This window comes from Prionailurus bengalensis, chromosome X (assembly GCF_016509475.1).
Source record: "Prionailurus bengalensis isolate Pbe53 chromosome X, Fcat_Pben_1.1_paternal_pri, whole genome shotgun sequence".
Taxonomy (NCBI): Eukaryota; Metazoa; Chordata; class Mammalia; order Carnivora; family Felidae; genus Prionailurus; species Prionailurus bengalensis.
The window spans coordinates 60,360,861-60,381,731 of NC_057361.1; the positions used below are offsets into that span (position 1 = coordinate 60,360,861).

The following is a 20,871-nucleotide window of genomic DNA, read 5'->3' on the forward strand; positions in this document are numbered from 1 at the left end:
TTTTCACTCTTATGTGGATCCTGATTTACTCAACAGAAACCCATGGGGGAAGGGAAGGAAAAAAAAAAGATGTTAGAGTGAGAGAGAGCCAAAACATAAGAGACTCTTAAAAACGGAGAACAAACTGAGGGTTGATGGGGAGTGGGAGGAAGGAGAGGGTGGGTGATGGGCATTGAGGAGGGCACCTTTTAGGATGAGCACTGGGTGTTGTATGGAAACCAATTTGACAATAAATTTCATATATTGCAGAAAAAAATAAAATAAAATAAAATAAAATAAAATAAAATAAAAATAAATATCACATATGAGTGAGATCATATATTATTTGTCTTTTTCTGTTTGACTTATCTCACTTAGCATTATACTCTCTAGCTCTATCCATACTGTTGAAAATGGCAAGATTTCATTCTTTTTAATGACTGCATAATATTTCATTGTATAAATATACCATATCTTCTTTATCAACTCATCTATCAATGGACACTTGGGTTGCTTCCATAGTTTGGCTATTGTAAATAATACTGCAATGAACATAGAGTTGTATGTATCCCTTTGAAATAATGTTTTATATTTTTTGGATAAATACCCATTAATACAAAAAGAAAAAAAGATTCTTGACATTAAGTTGGCAATTATTTATTGAATATGACAACAAAAGCACAGACGACTAAAGCAAAAATCAACTGGGACTACATCAAAATCAAAAGCTTCTGTACAGCAAAAGAAAAAATCACCAAGATAAAAATGCAACCTACAGAATGGAAGAAAATATTGTAAACATATATAAGAGGTTTTATCAAAAATATATTAAAACTCATAGAACCCAATAAGAAAAAAAATGTGATTTAATAATGGACAGAGGAGGGGCGCCTGGGTGGCGCAGTCGGTTAAGCGTCCGACTTCAGCCAGGTCACGATCTCGCGGTCCGTGAGTTCGAGCCCCGCATCAGGCTCTGGGCTGATGGCTCAGAGCCTGGAGCCTGTTTCCGATTCTGTGTCTCCCTCTCTCTCTGCCCCTCCCCCGTTAATGCTCTGTCTCTCTCTGTCCCAAAAATAAATAAACGTTGAAAAAAAAATTTTTAAATAATGGACAGAGGAACTTAAGAGACATTTTCTCAAAGAAGACATGCAAATGGTCAACAGGTACATGAATAAGGTGCTCAATATCACTAATCATCAAGGAAATGCAAATCAAATGCACAATGAGATAATACCTCACACCTCTCTGGATGGCTATTATCAAAAAGACAAGAGATAAGTGTTGCTGAGGATGTGGAGAAAGGGAAACCTCGTGCACTCTTGGTGGGAATGTAAATTGGTACAGTCATTATGTAGAATAGTATGGTGGGTCCTCAAAAAATTAAAAAGAAAACTACAATATGATCCAGCAATTCTGCATTTGGGTTTATATACAAAGGAAATGAAATCACAATATTGAAAGATATCTGCATTCCCATGTTCATTGTAGCATTATTTGCAAAAGCCAAGACAGGGATAAAATTGTTCCTTGATGAATAAATGTATAAAAAAATAAGTGGAATATGTACATATGACCAAATATTATTCAGCCATAAAAAAGCAGAAAATCCTATTTGTGAAAACATGGATGAATCTCATGTGCGTTATGCTATATGAAATAAACCAAACAGAGAAAGACTAACAGTGTATGGTATCACTTATGTGTAGAATCAAAAACAAATTGTTTTCATAGGAACAGAGAATAGCATGGTGGTTGGCAGTGCTTGGGATGAAGGAAAAGTGAGGTAAGGTAGGTCAAAGGGCACACATCTTCAGTTGTAGGAAGAAAAAATTCTGAGGATCTAATGTACAGCATTGTGACCATAGTTAATACAATGTTGTATACTTAAAAGTTGCTGAGAGTATATCTTAAGCATTCTCACCACACACAAAAGAAAGTTAACTATGTTAACTATGTGAAGTGATATGTGCTTATCTTGAACTTGGTAATCATTCTATAATGTATATGTATAGCAAATCATCACATTGTGTACTTTAAATATAGGCAATTAATTTGTCAATTATTCTTCAATAAAGTTAATAAAAACAAAAGAGGCAGAAAAATAAAGATAAAAATCAGAGCAGAAATGAAGGAAATTGAAAATAGGAAAACAATAAAGCAAATCAATGAAAGGAAGAGCTGGTTGTTTGAAAAGATCAATAAAATCAATAAGCTTCTAGCTAGGTTAACTAAAGAATAAAGAGAGAAAAACAAGTTCCTAATATCAAAAATGAAAGAAAGGATATAACTATAGATCCCATGGACATTAAAGGATAACAAATAAATATTAAGAACAACTCAGTGCCCACATATTTGATAAAGAATAAATGGACCAATTCCTTGAAAGTTACAATCTGCCAACACTCACCCAGGAAGAAATAGACAATCTAAATAGGCCTATTTCTATTAAATAGGTTAAATCAATAATCAATAATATTTCAAAACAAAAAGCCTAGGTATGTTCACTGATCAATTCTACCAAACATTTAAGGAAGACACTATACCCATTCTCTTCCATTTCTTTCAGAAGATAAAGGCAGAGAAAATACTTCCTAATTCATTCTATGAAGCCAACATTAGCCAAAAATCAACACCAAAGACATTACAAACAACTACAGACCAATATCTCTCATGAACATAGATCTCTCATGAACAGATCTTCAACTAAATATTAGCAAATTGAATATAACTGTATATAAAAGAAATGATATACCGTACTGTATATATTTATACAGTATTTATACTGTATTTATACTGTATATAAAAAGAATTATAAACCATGACTGAGTGGGATTTATTCCATGTATGCAAGGCTGGTTCACTATTAGAAAATCAATTATTGTAATTCATTACATCAACAGGCTAAAGGAGGAAAATCACATGATTATGTCAATATATGTAAAAAAGGAATTTGACAAAATCTACCACCAATCCATGACAAAAACTCTCAGCAAACAAGGAACAGAGGGAAACATCTTCAAATTGATCCCCAAAAATTTACAAAAACCTACAACTGACATAATGGTGAGAATCTAGAAGCTTCCCAACTAAAATCAAGAACAAGATATGGATATCCCTTTTCACCACTGGTTTTCAACATAGTACCATAAATCTTAGCTAATACAGTAAGATATGAAAAGGAAATAAAAAGTATACAAGTTGGGAGCAAAGAAATAGGAGATTTTTTGCAGATGAAGTAATCTTCTATGTAGAAAATCTGAAAGAATTATAATTTTGAAAACTCCTGGAGCTAATAAGCAATTGTAGAAATATTGCAGGTTACAAGATAAATATACAAAAGTAAATCACTGTTGTATATGTCAGCAGTAAATAAGTGGAATTTGAAATTTAAAAATGCATTACCATTTACATTATAATCCAAACAATTTAAATACTGAGGTCTAAATCTGAAATAATACAATATCTCTAGGAGAACTACAGAACTCTGATGAAGGATATCAAAAAACTAAATAAATGGAGATATATTCCATATTCATGTACAGGAAGACTCAGTATTGCCAAGTCACTTCTTAACTTGATCTATATATAGATTTAATACAATCCCAGTCAAAATCCCAGCAAGTTATCTTGTGGATATTGACAAACTGATTTAAAGTTTATATGAAGTTTAGACCCTGAATAACAAACACAATATTGAAGAAGACGAACAAAATTAGACGACTGACACTACTGAACTTCAAAGCTTATTATAAAGCTATAGAAATCAGGACAGTGTGGTCTTACTAAAAGAATAGAAAAATAGCTTAATGGAACAGAATAGAGAGCCCAGAAGTAGACCCACATAAATACAATCAACTGATCTTTGATAGAGTAGGAAAAGCAATACAGGCATACTTTGGAGATATAGCAGATTCAGTTCCATACCACTTGGTTTGGTATGAATAAGATGAATATCACAATAAAGTGAGTCAAATGAATTTTTTGGTTTCCCCATACATATAAATGTTAGGTTTACACTATACTGTAGTTTATTAAGTGTGCAATAGGGTTATGTCCAAAAAAACAATCTACATACTTTAAAAATACTTTACTGCTAAAAAATGCTAATCATCAGTTGAGCATTCAGCAAGTCATAACCAAGGCTCACAGATCACCATAACAAATATAACAATAATAATAATAAATAATTAAAATATTGTGAGAATTACCAAAATATAACACAGAGACATGAAGGGAGGAGCAAACGCTGTTGGAAAAATGTCACTAATAGACTTGCTTGACTAGTGTAGCCACAAACCTTCAATCTGTTAAAAAAACACAGTATCTGTGAAGTGCAATAAACCTAACTTCAATAAAATAAGTTATGCTTGTATAGTAGTGCAAAGATAGTCTTTTCAAAAAGTGGTGCTGGAACAACTGGACATCCACATGCCAAAAAAAAAAAATGAAATAGACCTTAAAATCTTCACAAAAATTGGCTCAGAATGGGCCATAGACCTAAATTTAAAATGCAAAACTCTAAAATTCCTAGAGGGTAACATAGAAGGTAACCTATATGACCTTAGGTATAAATAGGACCTTCTGGGTATTACACCAAAGGCATAATGTATGAAAGAAAAACTTATGCTTCGTGAAAGACTATGTCAAGAGAATGAGGAGACAAGCCACATCTGGGAGAAAATATTTGCAAAAGACAGGTCTTACAAAGGACTTTTATCCAAAATGTACAAAGAACTCAACGATAGGAAAATGAGCAGTAAGATTTTTTAAATGGGCAAAAGATTTAAACAGACATTTCAACAAAGAAGATATTCAGATTACACAGCCATAAAAAACAATGAAATATTGCCATTTGCAATGACATGGATGAAGCTAGAGAGTATTATGCTAAACAAAATAAGTCATAGAAAGACAAATACCACATGATTTCACTCATATGTGGAATTTAAGAAATAAAACAAATAAGCAAAGGGGAAAAAAGAGAGAGACAGAGAGAAAAAGAGAGCGCCAAACCAAGAAACAGATTCTTTAAGTTTATTTATTTATTTTGAGAGAGACAGAGCACAAGTGGGGGAGGGGCAGAAGGAGAGGAAGAGGGAGAATACCAGGCAGGCTCCACACTGTCCGTGCAGAACATGACAACGCAGGGCTCAATCCCACAAACCGGGAGATCATGACCTGAGCCAGGATCAAGAGTCAGACGCTTAACTGACTGAGCCACTGAAGCGCCCCAAGAAACACGTTCTTAACTATAGAGAACAAACTAATGGTTACCGGGGTGGAGGGGGGGAGGTAGGTGGAGGGATGTGTTAAATAGATGATAGGGATTAAAGGGTGCACTTGTGATGAGCACTGAGTTATGTATGGAAGTGTGGAATCACTATATTGTACACCTGAAACTAATACCACACTGTATGTTAACTAACTGGAATTTAAGTAAAAATTTAAGAAAAGGAGATATTTAGTTGGCAAGTAAGCATATAAAAATATGTTCAACATCATTTGTCATTAGGAAATTGCAAATTAAAGCAATGTACGTAGTTAGTACTACATACCTATTAGTTTGGCCAAAGTTCAAAACACTGACACAAAATGCTGGTAAAGATGTATAGCAACAGGAATTCTCATTCATTGCTAGTGGGAATACAAAATTGTACAGCCACTTTAGAAGACAGTTTGGCAATTTCTTTTAAAATTAAATATACCCTTATATGATTCAGCAGTCACATTCCTAAGTATTTACCCAAATGAATTGAAAACTTCTTTCCATACAAAACCTGCAGACAGATGTTTATAGCAGCTTTATTCACAATTGTCAAAAATTGGAAGCAACCAAGATGTCCTTCGGTAGGTGAATAAACCATGGTACATCTAGACGATGAAATATTTTTCAGTGCTAAAAAGAAATGAGTTATCAAGCCATGAAAAGACACTGAGGAATATTAAATGCATATTAAATTGAAAGAAGGAAATCCAAAAAGTCTACATACTATATGATTCCATTATATGACATTCTAAAAATGCAAAAGTATGGAAACCATAAAAATACCAGTGGTTTCTAGGGATTTGGTGCAGAAAGGGATAAATGGGCAGTACACAGAAAATATTTAGGGCAATAAAAGTATTCTGTGATACTACAATGGTGGATACATGTCATAATACATTTGTCAAAACTCATAAAATGTACACCACTAAGAGTGAACCCTAACATAAACTATGGAATTAAGTGATGATGATACATCAAAATAGGTTTATTGATTATAACAAATGTATCACTGAAATAGTGGTCATCAATAGTGGTGAAGGTTGTAGGTATGTGGGGGGACAGAGGTATACAAGAACTGTCTATTTCTAATTTTGCTGTGAACTTAAAATGTAAATTTTAGCAATTATATACATGTAATATATACATGTAATTGGCTATAATTAGTTATTTGAAGAATAATGAAGTTTGAGTGTTTAGGAGAGAATGAAAATGCAGGAAGAAATTTTCCAATGAGGAAACAAGCAAAAAGTAGTAAGATAAAATGATGTAAGAGGCATTTCAAGTGGGAGAGAACAAAGAAAATGGGCTAAAGCAAGATTAAAGTAAAAGCAAACCTTTTAGAGTGAAAATTCTCATTATAAAATCAAATGTCAGTCACTAATGTGACTCTGTTTGGCTTCCACTTAGACTTCTAAAAGAGGCCACTCCATATTTCATCAACTTGTTCACCCACCTCAGTACTTCCTGGCCCCTCATAGTGGGCATGTTAGTTTTCAGAACTAATGTCCTATTCTCCCATTATGTTTATGCCAATTTTCCCTTTTATCCTGTGTTCAGTAAATATAGGAATAACAACTGGGCCATTATTCTCTGAGTCCTGATCTCCAAGCCCTGCATGAAGTTTGTACTCAGACTAGATAATGATTTCCTGACTGCTTCTTATTGGATATTTAACCTTGGGCCAGTTAACTAAACCTCATTGAGTCTCCATTCTTACCTCCATTCCCGCCCTGCTGTAAAACAGGGCTGATCTATCCCATCTACACATTTTTTAATGTTTATTTATTTTTGAGAGAGACAGACAGAGTGCAAGTGGGGGAGGAGCAGAGAGAGGGAGACACAGAATCCAAAGCAAGCTCAAGGCTCTTAGTTGTCAGCACAGAGCCCTATGCAGGGCTTGAACGCATGAGCCATGAGATCATGACCTGGGCCAAAGTTGGTCACTTAGCTGACTCAGCCACCCAGGTGCCCCCCATCTACCCCTTTTGATTGTAGTGAGCCTAACGAAAGTTCACTCCATAAAGGAAAAAGCACTGGTTCTGACTTAGAGTACATGACCTGTGAACTGGGTCTCTAGTTCTCTTTCCCAAAGTAGATAGCCAGGACTTTTATTTCTCTTTTTCCTTCAGAAAATTAGCCTAGCCTATCCTCTCAGAATTAGTCTGAATTCCCTTTAATGCTAGAATGTTGGGTTTACAGTCTCCTCATTTTTGGTTGGCCTCTCTGCCTTCCTCCTCCCTCTCTCATCTATAAACGTCTTCCCCGACCCATCCTTCCTAAGTTTGGAATCGTGGCACTGGACCCTACTTGCTTCCTTGTATACACCTCTCTCCCAGAGTGAAAAATGCTCTTGGATGCCCAAGAAGCCTATTTCTCCACGTTTTCTTCTGGCCTCCTTCTCAAAGCCCTGGACCTTCCTCATTCCTCTTGTTCTCCTAACCCAGAACCTGGCCCTGAGGGCAGGGTGGGTACAGAGTCCTGGCCTAACCCTAACTACTCAGGTTCCCATGAAAGAACCTTAATCTTTCTCCAAAACACACCTTGATCCCACCTTCACTGTGACACTTTGGGACAGGCCTGGAGCCTAGTGGTGGTGCTCATTCTCCAGAGTGTGTGGCCCTGGAAGTACAGAAGCCCATCACAATGATAAACCTGGATGGAAGGAACACAATGCCCAAGACTCAGCATTGGTATTACTAAGGCTCCAAAGAACTAAGGGAGGGAAATGGGGATGGGTGAGTGGAGGGAGGCTATTTTTTTAAGTTTATTTATTTTGAGAGAGAGAGAGGGGGGGGAGAGGGAGAGAATGAGCAGGGATGGGCAGAGAGAGAGGGAGATAGAGAAAATCCCAAGTAGGCTCCACACTATAAGCACAGAGCCATATGTGGGGCTCAGACTCATGAACCGTGAGATCATGACCTGAGCTAAAACCAAGAGTTGGACAAGTAACCCACTGAGCAACCCAGATACCCCCCAGGGGTGGCTAATTTCTAAAACCCAGAGAGAAAAATTTGACTGGAGAGGCAACAGGCATAGATGTTTAAATTGCTCTGGGTCTTCTCCCCAGTCTCAGTGCCTTCCATGCATGGATGTGAGCTATAGGAGGTATAATAGTTTCATGCCCTGTGAAAGTCCTACCCACTCTGTGGATTATAACATTGGCCTTTTGTTGAGCACATGACTGGAGCACTGAATTCTCCCAAATCTGTATGAAGCAATTTCTATTGTCCGTCCTATTTTTCCTGTTGGGAACTGAGGCTAAGATAGGTAGAGTGACTTGCAGAGTTCCTCAGTTAGTTATGGTTGGATTTAAATCCAAGTCCCGCAGATTATTTATTAGGGTGTGCCTTGGGTAAATCTTTGCCCTATTCTCAGCCTCAATTACCATGTCAGTAAGAGGGTCTTAGTCTGCATTCTTCATTTCCTTCCCAGTAGCAATGAGGGCCCCAGGATGGACGACTGAAGCCAATCTCCATAGTCCAGACTCCTTGTCCTCTGTAGAGGCTAAACCAGCTGAAATCTGGGCCAGGGAGGTGGGGGAGGGTGGGATGGAGGAGAGTTGCCAGACCAGGCTTAGAAAATATTTACTAGGCAATGAGAACCTTCCAAATATTAAGACTACTAAATAAAAGGTTTGCCCAGATACCCATAGTCCATCACAAGTGTACTTCACTGTTCACAAAGCAATTTCACATTCATATCTACCTCAAGCCTTATAATTAACTTGGTCTGTAAGGATCAGTCCAGAGGTGGGCAATGGAAGGGAAGTGTCTAACAGAGGCCTATTTGACCAATGCCTCTCTAAGTCTCAGAAAAATTAAGAGATCACTCCCTAGAAGTACTAAATAACACTTGCATGGCCTGAGTTCTGATCTTCAGACTGTGGAGTTTGACTCCTGCTGCTGGCCACTCTGTTTTCTTCAGTGAGGCCACCTCTCAGGTAAAGAAAGAAATCAAAATCTCGAGTCAAACTAGACTGAACCTCCCTGCCTGTCTGCCTCCCCTTTCATTCCCTACTTCCCCAATCCACTCCCATCTTCCTAGAAACAAACAAATCACAAAATGGAGTAATCCTTAAGCCAAGTTCTGCCAAACACTGGGCAATGTTGTTACTGGCTTCTCTTCTAGATATCTCCGGAGCTGGGTCAAAATGATGAGTTCCATTCTATAGTTTCAAGGTCATTTATTGATTCAGCACACAAATATTTCCTAAGACCCTACCATGTGCATGATACTCCACTCTGCTGGGCTCAAACATGCTTCCTAATACCTCTTCATGGTGTTCAAATTCCAAAGATTTAGATAGAACCCCAAATAATTCTAAGGTGGATAAGAATAGTATTAGTTAATGGAGTGAAGTTGATAATGGAATTCAGACAAGAGGAAGAGTGCTTTCTTTTTTTTATTTTTTAAAGTTTTTATTTAAAATTTTCAGTTAGTAAACACACAGTGTAGTATTAGTTTCAGGGGTACAATATATGATTCAACACTTCTGTACAACACCTGGTGCTCATCATAACAAGTGCACTCCTTAATCCCGATCACCTATTTAACCTATCCCCTTCCCTACCTCCCCTCTGATAACCGTCAATTTGTGCTCTATAGTTAAGGGTTTGTTTCTTGGTTTGCCTCTCTCTCTTTTTGTCCCCTTTGCTTGTTTTTTTATCATTTCTTAAATTCCACATATGAGTAAAATCATATGGTATTTGTCTTTGACTTATTTCACTTAGCATAATACTCTCTAGCTCCATCCATCCCATTGCAAATGACAAGATTTCATTGGAAGAGTGCCTTCTGACAGGAGAATCATCACATAAAGCTTTAGGGAAGAAGGAGCATTTGAACAGAGTCATGAAAAATAGGGAGAATTTGAACATTTTTTTATAAAGAAAAATAGCCTACACAGAGGAAATTGCATAAGTAAAGACATTTTTTAGTAGAAAGAGTATTGAGGTGGGAGGCAACAGACCTGAATTTGAATCTCAGTTCTGTCATTCACTTCCTTAAAGAATACCTTTTCTTGTCAGGCCTTCAGTTTTTTCACAGGTAAAATGATAATATTTGGTTAGCTAACTTTTAAACGTACTCCATGTGCTTCCATTCTGATACAGTTTTTCAAATGAGGGTGGACCAGTTTGCCTCAGTATAGAATAGGTGAAAGAGAATAATGCAAGGGCAATTGGGTACATGATATGAAAAATATTGAAAGACAGGCCTGGGAGCCTGAGCAAAGAAAGAAAATAGAAGCCAAGCCCCAAACTTAATCCCCGAGGTTGTATACTTAGTCTAGTTCCAATTTAAAAACATAAAATTTGCAGTTAGTGTGGTATAGGATGGGAACCTAACTATACTACACACCAGTAGTTCATTGAAATCATCAGGTCACCTCTCTGAGCCTTAGTTTCTTCATGTCTAAAATGGGAATAATAACAACAACAATAATAATAAATAACTCATGGGGCTGTTGTGAAAATTAAATGACATCATGTGTAAAAAGTGTTTTATAAGTATGTTACTTTCCCTGGATTTTAGTCCCTTCTCCCTAATCGCAGTCCTTAATTAGTCTTTGCTGACCAATTACTTTTGTTTCTTCTCTTTCTCCAAAGCAGGCTTTAGAACACATCCAGAATCTGGGGAGCCTGGGTGGCTCAGTCAGTTGAGCATCAACTCAATTTCAGCTCAGGTCATGATCTCACGGTTCATGGGATCCAGCTCTGCCTCGGATTCCATACTGACAGCAGCAGAGCCTGCTTGAGATTCTCTCTCTCCCTCTCTCTCTCTCTGCCCCTCCCCCACTCATGCTCTCTCTGTCTCTCTCAAAATAAACAAATAAACATTAAAAACAAACAAAATATATTCAGAATCCAACCACTTTCCTCTAACCCCAATGCCATTCACCTGGATTATTGCAATAGCCTTTTAATTAATCAGCCCACTTACAGTCTGTTCTTATTCCAACTGCTAGAGATTCTTTCAAAACTTAAATTATGTCACTCCTCTGCTCAAAGCCCTACAATGTCTTCCTGCCTCACGCAGAGCAAAACTTACTCCCCCTTAGCCTTTGAACTGACCCCATCTATTCATTAGCTACACAGGTTTTTTGTTTTGTTTTGGCTTTTGGGTTGTTTTTTGTTTGGTTGGTTGTTTTTGTTTTTGTTTTTGTTTTGTTTGTTTGTTTGTTTTCTGTTTCTCCAATAGAAGACAGACATTCTCTTTTCACTTGTTCCCTCTGGATCCTCTCTTCATAGTTCATACCAGTACCTCTTCTGTATTTTACTTAAATGTCATTTTGATGTGAGGTTCTCCCAGACCACCACATTTAAAATTGCAACACCCCCCCACTAACATTCTGTATCCTCCTTCCTGCTTTCTTTTTCTTCACAGCACTGATTATTACCATCTGACATACCATAAAATGTAATTACTTATTAGTGTCTCACCTCACTAGAATACAAGCTTAATAAGGTCAGGGGCTTTATCTGTTCACTGCTGATGTCTCCATGCATAAAATAGCACCTAGCACTCAATAAATATTTGTTGAGTGAATTAATGAATACAGTGGTCTCATACTGTTACTAAGCACTAAGTTAAGCAATTTGAATATATTATCTCAAATCCTGCCTTGTAGTGTAGACACTTAGGATCTCTATTTTATACAGGAAAAATCCCTGAAATTCCCAGAGGTGAAGAGAGATTCCCAAAGCCAAAGAGAGGTCAGTTTATATGGGGTGCCAGGTTTGGTTGGACTTTATAGAGGAGCACATTCCCTGAGTAGGAGCACAGGTTGTGGTAGGTTTTGGGGGGGGGATGGGAAAGAACACTGGGGTGCAGAGTGATTTTGTGGTCAAAAGGTTATCCAGTTTCTTGAACCGAAATCTTGTGTTTGTTGGCATCTACTGGCAAACCCACGTCTTTTTCAATAATTGGAACTTTACAAAGGGAATATTTTCAAGTGTGAAAGGAAGTTGGAAGCTGTGGCTACCCTGGATTTGAGACTGCAGGAATTTGACCCCTTGGGGCACTGGCTTTGAGGCAGAAGTCATACCTGGTGGAAAGACACCTGAGACTAATGGATTGACATGAAACTAAGAAAGCCCACTTCCCACATGCCTCTTCTCCTTTTCCTTCCTTGTTTCATAACCTACTCTCTTCATCTTTCTTTAAAACATTCAATTAATCCAGCCTGTCACCCACTGTAATGTAATGCAGAGCAAAATGTTTGTCTCTTGTTCACTGCTGTATTTCCAGTGCCCACAACAGTGCCTACCACTCAGAAGACACAAAATATATACTTGTGAAATGAATCTCTGTTGTTAGAAACAAAGCCCTCCATCTGGGGGAGGGAGCAATGAGAAGGGAAAGCTCTTTTCAATGGTATCCTGGGCCAATTCCAATGGAATACTCCTGCAGGAGAATGTGGGAAGAAGGGATACCACAGATGCAGGCTGGGCTGAGTGAGGGAAGTTCCGCAGAAAGAGGAGGCCCCAGAGCAGGACTTGGCCCTGCATCTGCCTGTTTTCATCTCACTTTGGAGGGAGCTGGTCAGAAACCCTTGGAGGAACTCTTGTGTCCAAAAGCGCAAACTACTGCTATGGGGACCAGATGGACAAAAGTGATAAAGATGAGACCGAAAAGCCAGGGAGCTCTGGGAGAGGGAGCTACAGTGAACAAGTCCCTGTGAAAGTGAAATGGCCCTTCATTTAAATGCAAATGATATGTAAAAGTCCGAAGCCCCTTGACGTCAGCCTAGCTATTAGTGGCCTATCTATACCGGGCTACCAGTCACCTGGAAACCTGACGGGGTAGGAAACGCGGGATGGAGTAGTCTGAGAGGCACAGCAGAGCGTGCAGTACAGCTACCGAGTAACGTATTGATTCCCTGCTGCTTCTCAAAGTCGATTGGGGCCTTACAAGAACTTCAGAATGGCTTAGGGAGCTCCTTCCTCATACCCAGAAGCTGCCTTTTGGAAAAAGAAGCAGGCATGTACCTGGGCACTCTCAGGAACCCCGCGGGAGGCGGCACTGCCGGGACTGGCGGCACTGGGGGCGGTGGGAGTCTCCTGCCAGCCTCCAACTTCACAGCAGTCCCTGCCTATGCGCACTTCATGGGGTATCCCCATATGCCCAGCATGGATTCTCACGGGTCGTCGCTGGGGGGCTGGGGTTCGCCCTATAGTCCCCCTCGAGAAGACTGGAATGCTTACCCTGGGTCGTCCAGTACAATGGGCACTGTGCCCGTGAACGACATGACCTTGAGCCCTGCCGCTTTTGGCTCCCCAGAATACAACTTGGGTCCTGTGGGAGGAGGAAGCAGCAGTGGCAGCCTGCCAGCCCGAGGCAGCGGGTCACTGTTCCCCGTAGACACCGACGCCGCGGATGCCAGATCTTCTAACAGAAGCCTTCACAGCCCTTATGCGTGGATGCGCAAGACTGTGCAGGTTACGGGCGAGTAATCGATCCCAATGCCCTCACACTCTTCCTTTCTTCGCTTTGAAGCTTCTACTTCTCTTGGCCTGTCTGCACCCTACTTCTCAGGCCTCTCCACGAACAGTTTAGCTGAGGAGTACTTCCTGGCTAAGTGCCCAGGGTCCCCTCCCACATTAGTGACTTCCCCTTGCATGTGCCTCTGCTCAGAGTCCTCAGAGTGCGGCGCTTGGAACCAAACCGACCCTAGGATCTGTTGTTGTTGTTGTTGTTGTTGTTGTTGTTGTTGTTTTTCATCATTTCCTGACGAGTCAAGAAAGCAAACGGGTGGACAATGGACATGTTGAGCCACAAGGATCAGGATCCAATCTTGTAGTTGCCCAGATGGGAAGAGAGATACACGGGAAAGGACAATGGGTGAATGAAGGGAGGGGATAGCCAGGATATCCCAGTGCTGTCACTGCTGCTTGCCCTTTCTATTGAAAACCCTTCCCCATCTGGGCAGGTCCACTCCCCTCAAAAGCTGGTCATGCTCAACTTAGGTTTCACAGTGCTTGGTTGGCAATGGACCTTCCAGTTTAGCCACGAAGGCCCCCCATTGCAAAGTGGCCTTGTCATCTTGGCTTTCAAGGAAACTTCAGCTTCATTCACCCAATTTGGCAGAGGCAAGCTGGACTCAAACCCATTACTTTCTTCCAACATCTTTTCTCCCAATAGAAGAGTTGAGTCAGGTGAGAAGGCAACAGCACACTGCTGGAACATAATAAGCTACTCAACTCTAACATGCATGGGCACACAACTATCAGCCCCAGCACTAATAGGAAGTTAAAGACTTCATAACTGTCCAGAAAGGCTTCTGGAGACACAGAGGCTGGATGCAGGTCTGTGATGGAGTGCAGGAAGGCCCAGAGATCCCAGCCTAATGCTGACTCATGCTCCTACCAACAAGCCAATGGGGGCTGCTGGGAGCCCAGGGCAGGGGAAATGGGTACTCTGCTTTAATCCTGGATGAGGGGAGGTGGAGAGATGTCTGTTTTCAGCTGTAGTTGTTCTTTTACCATATTTTTATTATTCCAATCTGTCGCTCCCTGTCATTGGAGAAAATTGGTAAAATTTTACTCTATCACTTTTATCCCTCTGGAGAGGAAATGAATTTTAGTAGCATTTGTCCATAATGATTATGTTTTTGTTCAAAGTTCTGCACTTTTTCTCCCCTTTAAAAAGCAAAAACGAGAGTGGGAAGGGATCAACTTTTATCATTAGGAGGACTCTTAGTTAGGAAGAGGCAGTTCTGGTTGATTGGGACATTACTAGGGTAGCAATCCCAAACTAAGAGTAGAGCTAAACACTTCGCTTTAAAGTGTTTGGAAGTAAATCTGCATTTTTAAAAATATGGGCAAGTCAGCTGGCTAAGTAGAATAGAAAATGAGGTTAGGGTGGGACATTCTTGGGGCTGTTATTACATCTAATCTTAGGGTTGTAATTAACATACATTTACTAAGACCTAAGATCAGCAAAAAATACAAAAGTCAAAAAGTAGCTGCTCTCAGTCCAAGATGATGTTTTGAAGTACTTTAGAAAAGGAAAGTCTCTTTAGTATGTTTGGAAGAGAGAACAATTGGTGGGAGGGAGAAGGACAAAAGAAATTATCTTGAGTCTTGAATTTTTGTTTATGAGAGAAAATGTGACAGGTTTCTGTGCTTAAAAGTCTTCCATTTACATTTGTTTTCATAAGCTCAGGTCTCCCTATTGGGTAATGCTGATGCCAGGAGAAGTTTAGAAACGGACTCCTTAGTTTGTCATGTCATCAAACCTTCAAACTTGGCTATACAATGCCACCTTCACAAGATTTTCTCTCCAAACTCTATAAGAAATTTAAAATTGAATTATTTTGGAACCCCTTTGACTCCTGGCAGGTTATCTTGTAGTTGAAGCTTTATTGTATTCAACCTTTGTTTCATTTTAATGTCTTATAAATTAAAATTGTCATTTTCCTGTATGCTTGTAGCCCAAGATGCAGATTTAGCTACAATTTAAGAATATAATGAAAACTATGTACCTTTTCCCCAGAAAAATGTACATGCATACTTGCACACACATGCACACACATACACACACATGTCATTTTTTGAATAATTTTGAGAGATCCATGGCTCCACTGAAGCCCTTCTATGGGTCTCAGGTTTTGAACTCCACAAAAAAATTAAGCTGATCACTTCACTGGACCACTCTGAACCAAAATGTACCCATTTGTATGCTTAGTACATAGTGTTAAACAAATATTTGTTAAATGAATGAATGAGTCAGATCCTCCTAAATTTTCTACTTCACTCTGTAGTACTATGGGACAACATTTGGCTTATGGCTGAGAAGACAATTAGATGAACTACAAAATGGAAGTAACCCCTGTCTGATTAAGATAATCAAATAAAAGCTCTTTCCATTACTGAGGACTATTTTAAATAACCTTAACTTAAAGAAAGAAAAATACACAATTTAGGGAACAATCAGAAAACATTTCATAATGACTATTATTGCTTTAAATTTCTAAGGACAGAAAGGGTACTTACATATAGAGTAAATGACTATCCCCTAGGTGGTTTGGTTAAAAAGAAAGATATTTTTTACTTCTGTTTTGTTCCCTAAGTGGTTTGTTTCAATACACATCTCATTTTAAAGATTATATGGAAATAAAGAAAGGTTCTGTGAAAAGTTAAGTATTTTCATATTTTAAACATTGTCAGTGTATTACAGCGAGGAATTCTTTTTTTCATTTTTTCTATTACCCACAGTTATAGCCTTGGATGAGTTTTGCCAAGGCAGTAACCTAAGCAGGACTGGAGAAAGGTTTTTTTGTTAGGAGTGAGATAGAGAGAAGGAAGTGACTTTGAATAATTCTGATTAAGCCACTGGACAAAACACTGAGGAAGTTGTACTTAAAAGGTTTTACTCAATTAAGACACTTCAGAAAATAAGTTGCTTAATAATTCTTGAAGCTTATCATTGTGTTCTTTTGTTTTGACCATTTCATTGGACAATTTTTACACATGAATCTGGATTTAATTTTTACCTAAAAGGAGCATAGATGGAAAGTCATTATTATGAAGTCAATTGCACTGTACTCCTGAAAGAAGGAAACTGGTTTTCATCATCTTTGATTTGGTTTGGTATGGGAATATGGAATCTGCTAGAAGATGGTCAAATCCCATTCAACCCAATTTCATCATTTAAGGGGCAGAGGCAATGAAACAGAAGAAAAGAAGAGAGTTCAGGAGGAGGGACACGAGAAGAATTCATTTCTCTTTGCAAAATGTGCAGTCAATATTTCCCCTGGGCTACATCTTCTTGACGTTTGAGGTCTTATCTGTCAGATGGAGACAACAGATTCTTTTTAACACTTCACATGGCTTTGATATGCAGCTGGGATCTTCCTCATCCCTCCTTTCTTCAGGGGTTATATTGCCGGAAAGGGTGAGGATTTTCATGGCAAATAAAGAGGGCTGGTCTTGACTTTATTGTCCTCAGAAGAAACTGCAAGAGGGGAATTTATGGCCAATGGGGGTAGGGAAGGACTGCAACCTTTCAGAGTTCTTGAAGTCTGGTTATATTTACTGATTATCAAAGAACAGAAAACACAGACATACACAAGTTGAATTTTAACTTCTGCCTCAAGTTATAATTTAAATACTCAGCTACTTTGGGATTAGAATGGCTTTTAAGAAACATCTCTTCAAAAAATATTTTTTGATCCTAAGATATGAGGTTCTGGAAATAAATTAAATCTCAAAGTATTCACTGTGATCTCAAATATACATCTGCCTTTGTAACAAACCAAATGCCAGACCCCTGGTTTCCTGGGTTTCTGTTTGGATTCAGAAAACCAGCTCAAAGTTTGGGCCTTTCAGGTAGGTTAATTGACCAGGGCTCATCATTTCCAGTTTTCAAGAGGAGAAGTTTTGTTTAGTTCATTAGTCCATGGGTTATTCAGCCCATTAAGTTTAATACTAAAACATATCTCTCATCTAGAATTTGTTTCTACATTCACATGTTTTTATTTCTTTCCTGGAGATGAAAGAGTGTCTGACATTTGTTTAGGGCTTGTAAATTTCAAACCAACTGGTTGGTGTTCCTGAATGCACAGAGGGTTCAGGATGGGATCTGATGCCACGTAGCCTCCTTTGTTAGGCCTGTGCTGCATCTTAACACCTCAATGAGGTTTAGAGAACCACTTTAAAGAAACCTTTGTCCTACAGATCGCTCCCCAAAACCTCACATCAAAAACAACCAGGGCAGATCAGAAGCAGTTTGCCAAATGCCATAGAGAAAAGGAGGAAGATCCTGGAGGGAGTTAGAAAAACTGAAAAGAAAGAGAAGCTTCTTAATCACCTTTGGAAAATATAAAAGCAGGAATAATACTCTATTTGACGAAGGGCATGAGAAATTAGTTAAATGCTGTAACACAAAGCAAATGTTTGTATATCCTTTCAAAGAATACTAGAATACTCATTTTATTCTGCTTAAGTCAACACCTCCTTCCCCCATTCATTAGCCACTTGGAAATAAAATTGATTTAAGACTTCACAAAAGAAAATATTTTTTTTCTGGTAGGTAATAAGGGCTATCCTAGCACAGAATCTAAGAGACAATAAATATTTTCTTTTTAAATTACTACCCAAACAAAATTATCTCTAGAATGTATACATAACTAGAATGTATGTAACTAATAATGTCAGGATCACAGAATAATTTGCCACACTTGGAGATTCTTATGCTTCCAAGCATGTTTAAACTAGGAATAATATTTAGCATACTGGACTGGGAGTCAGAGGTATATGTTTGGGTCCCCACACTTCAACTTACTAGCACAGAACCACTTACCTACACTGAGCCTCAGGTTTCTTATTGGTAAAATTGGGATAAGACACACTCTGCATAATTCAAAAGTGTAGGTTAGAGGTTCAATAGGAAATGGTATGAAGGACCTGCATAAAATATAAAAGAAAGTGTATATATGATATATTTTGTTACTACTGCCAATGCTATTCCCATATGTGAGCGGGAAGAGAATGAAGATCATGGGTTAGGTGTTTGCTTTAAAAAAAAAATAAAATGCTTTGGTGTAGCAGGAAGTCAATGGTGGCATGATAAGTGTGTTATATATATATATATATATATATATAGCCACAGATGACAAAGAGTTTAATGGAGAAGTGGACATATGACATATTTGGTTCAAAAAATGTACTTGTTTCATATTAGAGAGTAATAGATAAGGATGGCAACAGTAGTTATGAATCTTTCAACCAAAACAGTCTCCTAAGAAGTAAAATATGATTAAATATATTGCTTTCTCCCATAACAGGGAAAACCAGGACAAAAGAAAAGTATCGTGTGGTTTACACAGATCATCAGAGATTGGAGCTAGAGAAGGAATTCCACTGCAATAGATACATCACCATTCGGAGAAAATCAGAACTAGCAGTCAACCTGGGCCTTTCTGAAAGACAGGTATACCAGAAGTATATCCAACATGTCTTATATGGTCATTTCAATAGACTGAGGTTTTAAGGCAGTCTAAAAGCAAGAGTGGAAGCAAAATAGAAGACCAAGACATTTTCCAAGCTTTCCTAAAGCCCACATTCATCTTACTGGACCTCCTTGTTTAGTCTCATCGATCAGTGGGTTTATTAATATTTAAATATGATGGACAATATGTAGATATGGAAGCAAAGGGTTGGGATGTAGGAGGGGGAGAAGGATTAAAACTCCCATAGAATTAGTCAAGTCAAAACCTTGATTGATCCCCCTAGTAGTCACAACCAATGTATAAAGTGGAGAATTGGCAATCATGGCAATTATCTGGTTCATATCAATCAAACTATGATAATAACTGAACACCAAATGCTGCTACCTGAACCAAGTTTTTCTATTATTCATGGTATGAAATTTAATTTTCTATGGTCTGTGTAATTCTATTATGCTTGCCTCACATTTAGCATATGTGGGCACTCAATGAAGATTAAAGCATGACAAGGATCAATGGTTTCCATTTACCTGAACTTTGACATTACACAACTACCTGATGGTTTTTCACTTAAGTCTAGAAGTAATTCTGGAATCATAGAATGCTAGAATTTTAAAGTCCATTAGTGTATTCCCTATCCCAAGCAGCTTGTGTTTCAACCATGTGTGAAGGCACATTGGTATCACAGAAATAAATATAGTATTTCATCACTCTTGTTCACCCAGTTCTATGTTTCACTAACTTTATTATTAGGAAATTACTTTTAATGACAGATCATAATCACCTTTGTTATTTTAAATCCCTCCCTTTTTATCACCACACCTCAGCATCTGCCATTCTATCATTTATTTCTGTCTGTGCAATAGAGGTGGTGGATGAGGTATAATATAAAGAGCACTGCATTTAGAATCAGTAGCCCTGGACTTGATCTCAGTTTCATCTCATGCAAGATACTTTCCTTCTCTCAATCTCAGGTTTTTTTTTAACCTGTTAAATAGCTATACTTTACAAGGTCATTGGGAGGCTCAAATGAAGTGATACATGTAGTAAGGTTTTGTAAATGCTAAAATCCCTGTATGATATCAGCAACAACTATGAAAACTGCATTCAGTATGTTGCCCCATTAAATCCAAAGCATTTTGTGTTTCAGGTGAAAATCTGGTTTCAGAATCGCAGAGCCAAGGAGAGAAAGATGATCAAAAAGAAAATCTCCCAGTTTGAGAACAGTGGAGGCTCAGTGCAAAGTGACTCTGGTTCCATCAGCCCTGGGGAACTCCCTAACACTTTTTTCACCACCCCATCTGCTGTTCGTAGATTTCAACCTATTGAGATACAGCAGGTCATAGTCTCTGAATGAAAGAAAGGCAAAGAGAAATAGAAAGTCCCCTATCCTTTAGCATTGTCCTCTTGGTCTCTTAAGATATCAGCAGGGGAGTTAGGACAGGATGTAACTTCTCATAAAGCAGTATTCAGAACAAGTGGATGCACAGTGGGTTGAAGACAATTGAGAGGTCACTTACTGTTAAAAACTATCCCCAGAAAACTCCTATTATGCGCTATGCTATATGGCCATCACTTAGGAACTAGGAGGAAAGCTATGTAATTAAAAGCTAACAATCACAGGACCTTGCAACCCTATTCACAATTTTAGAAACTGGCTTGTGAACAAATTGTAAAA

At 38.4% G+C, this 20,871-nt stretch overlaps 1 protein-coding gene across 1 annotated transcript; it reads left to right on the forward strand.

Moving 5' to 3' along the window:
* The first annotated feature begins 12,847 nt into the window (after positions 1 to 12,847).
* On the forward strand, positions 12,848 to 20,550 carry CDX4 (caudal type homeobox 4). Its single transcript, XM_043569986.1, has 4 exons — positions 12,848 to 12,928; positions 13,141 to 13,690; positions 19,032 to 19,177; positions 20,344 to 20,550. The coding sequence occupies exons 1-4, from the start codon at positions 12,848 to 12,850 to the stop codon at positions 20,548 to 20,550; spliced, it is 984 nt and encodes a 327-aa protein (XP_043425921.1).
* Positions 20,551 to 20,871: the final 321 nt, after the last annotated feature.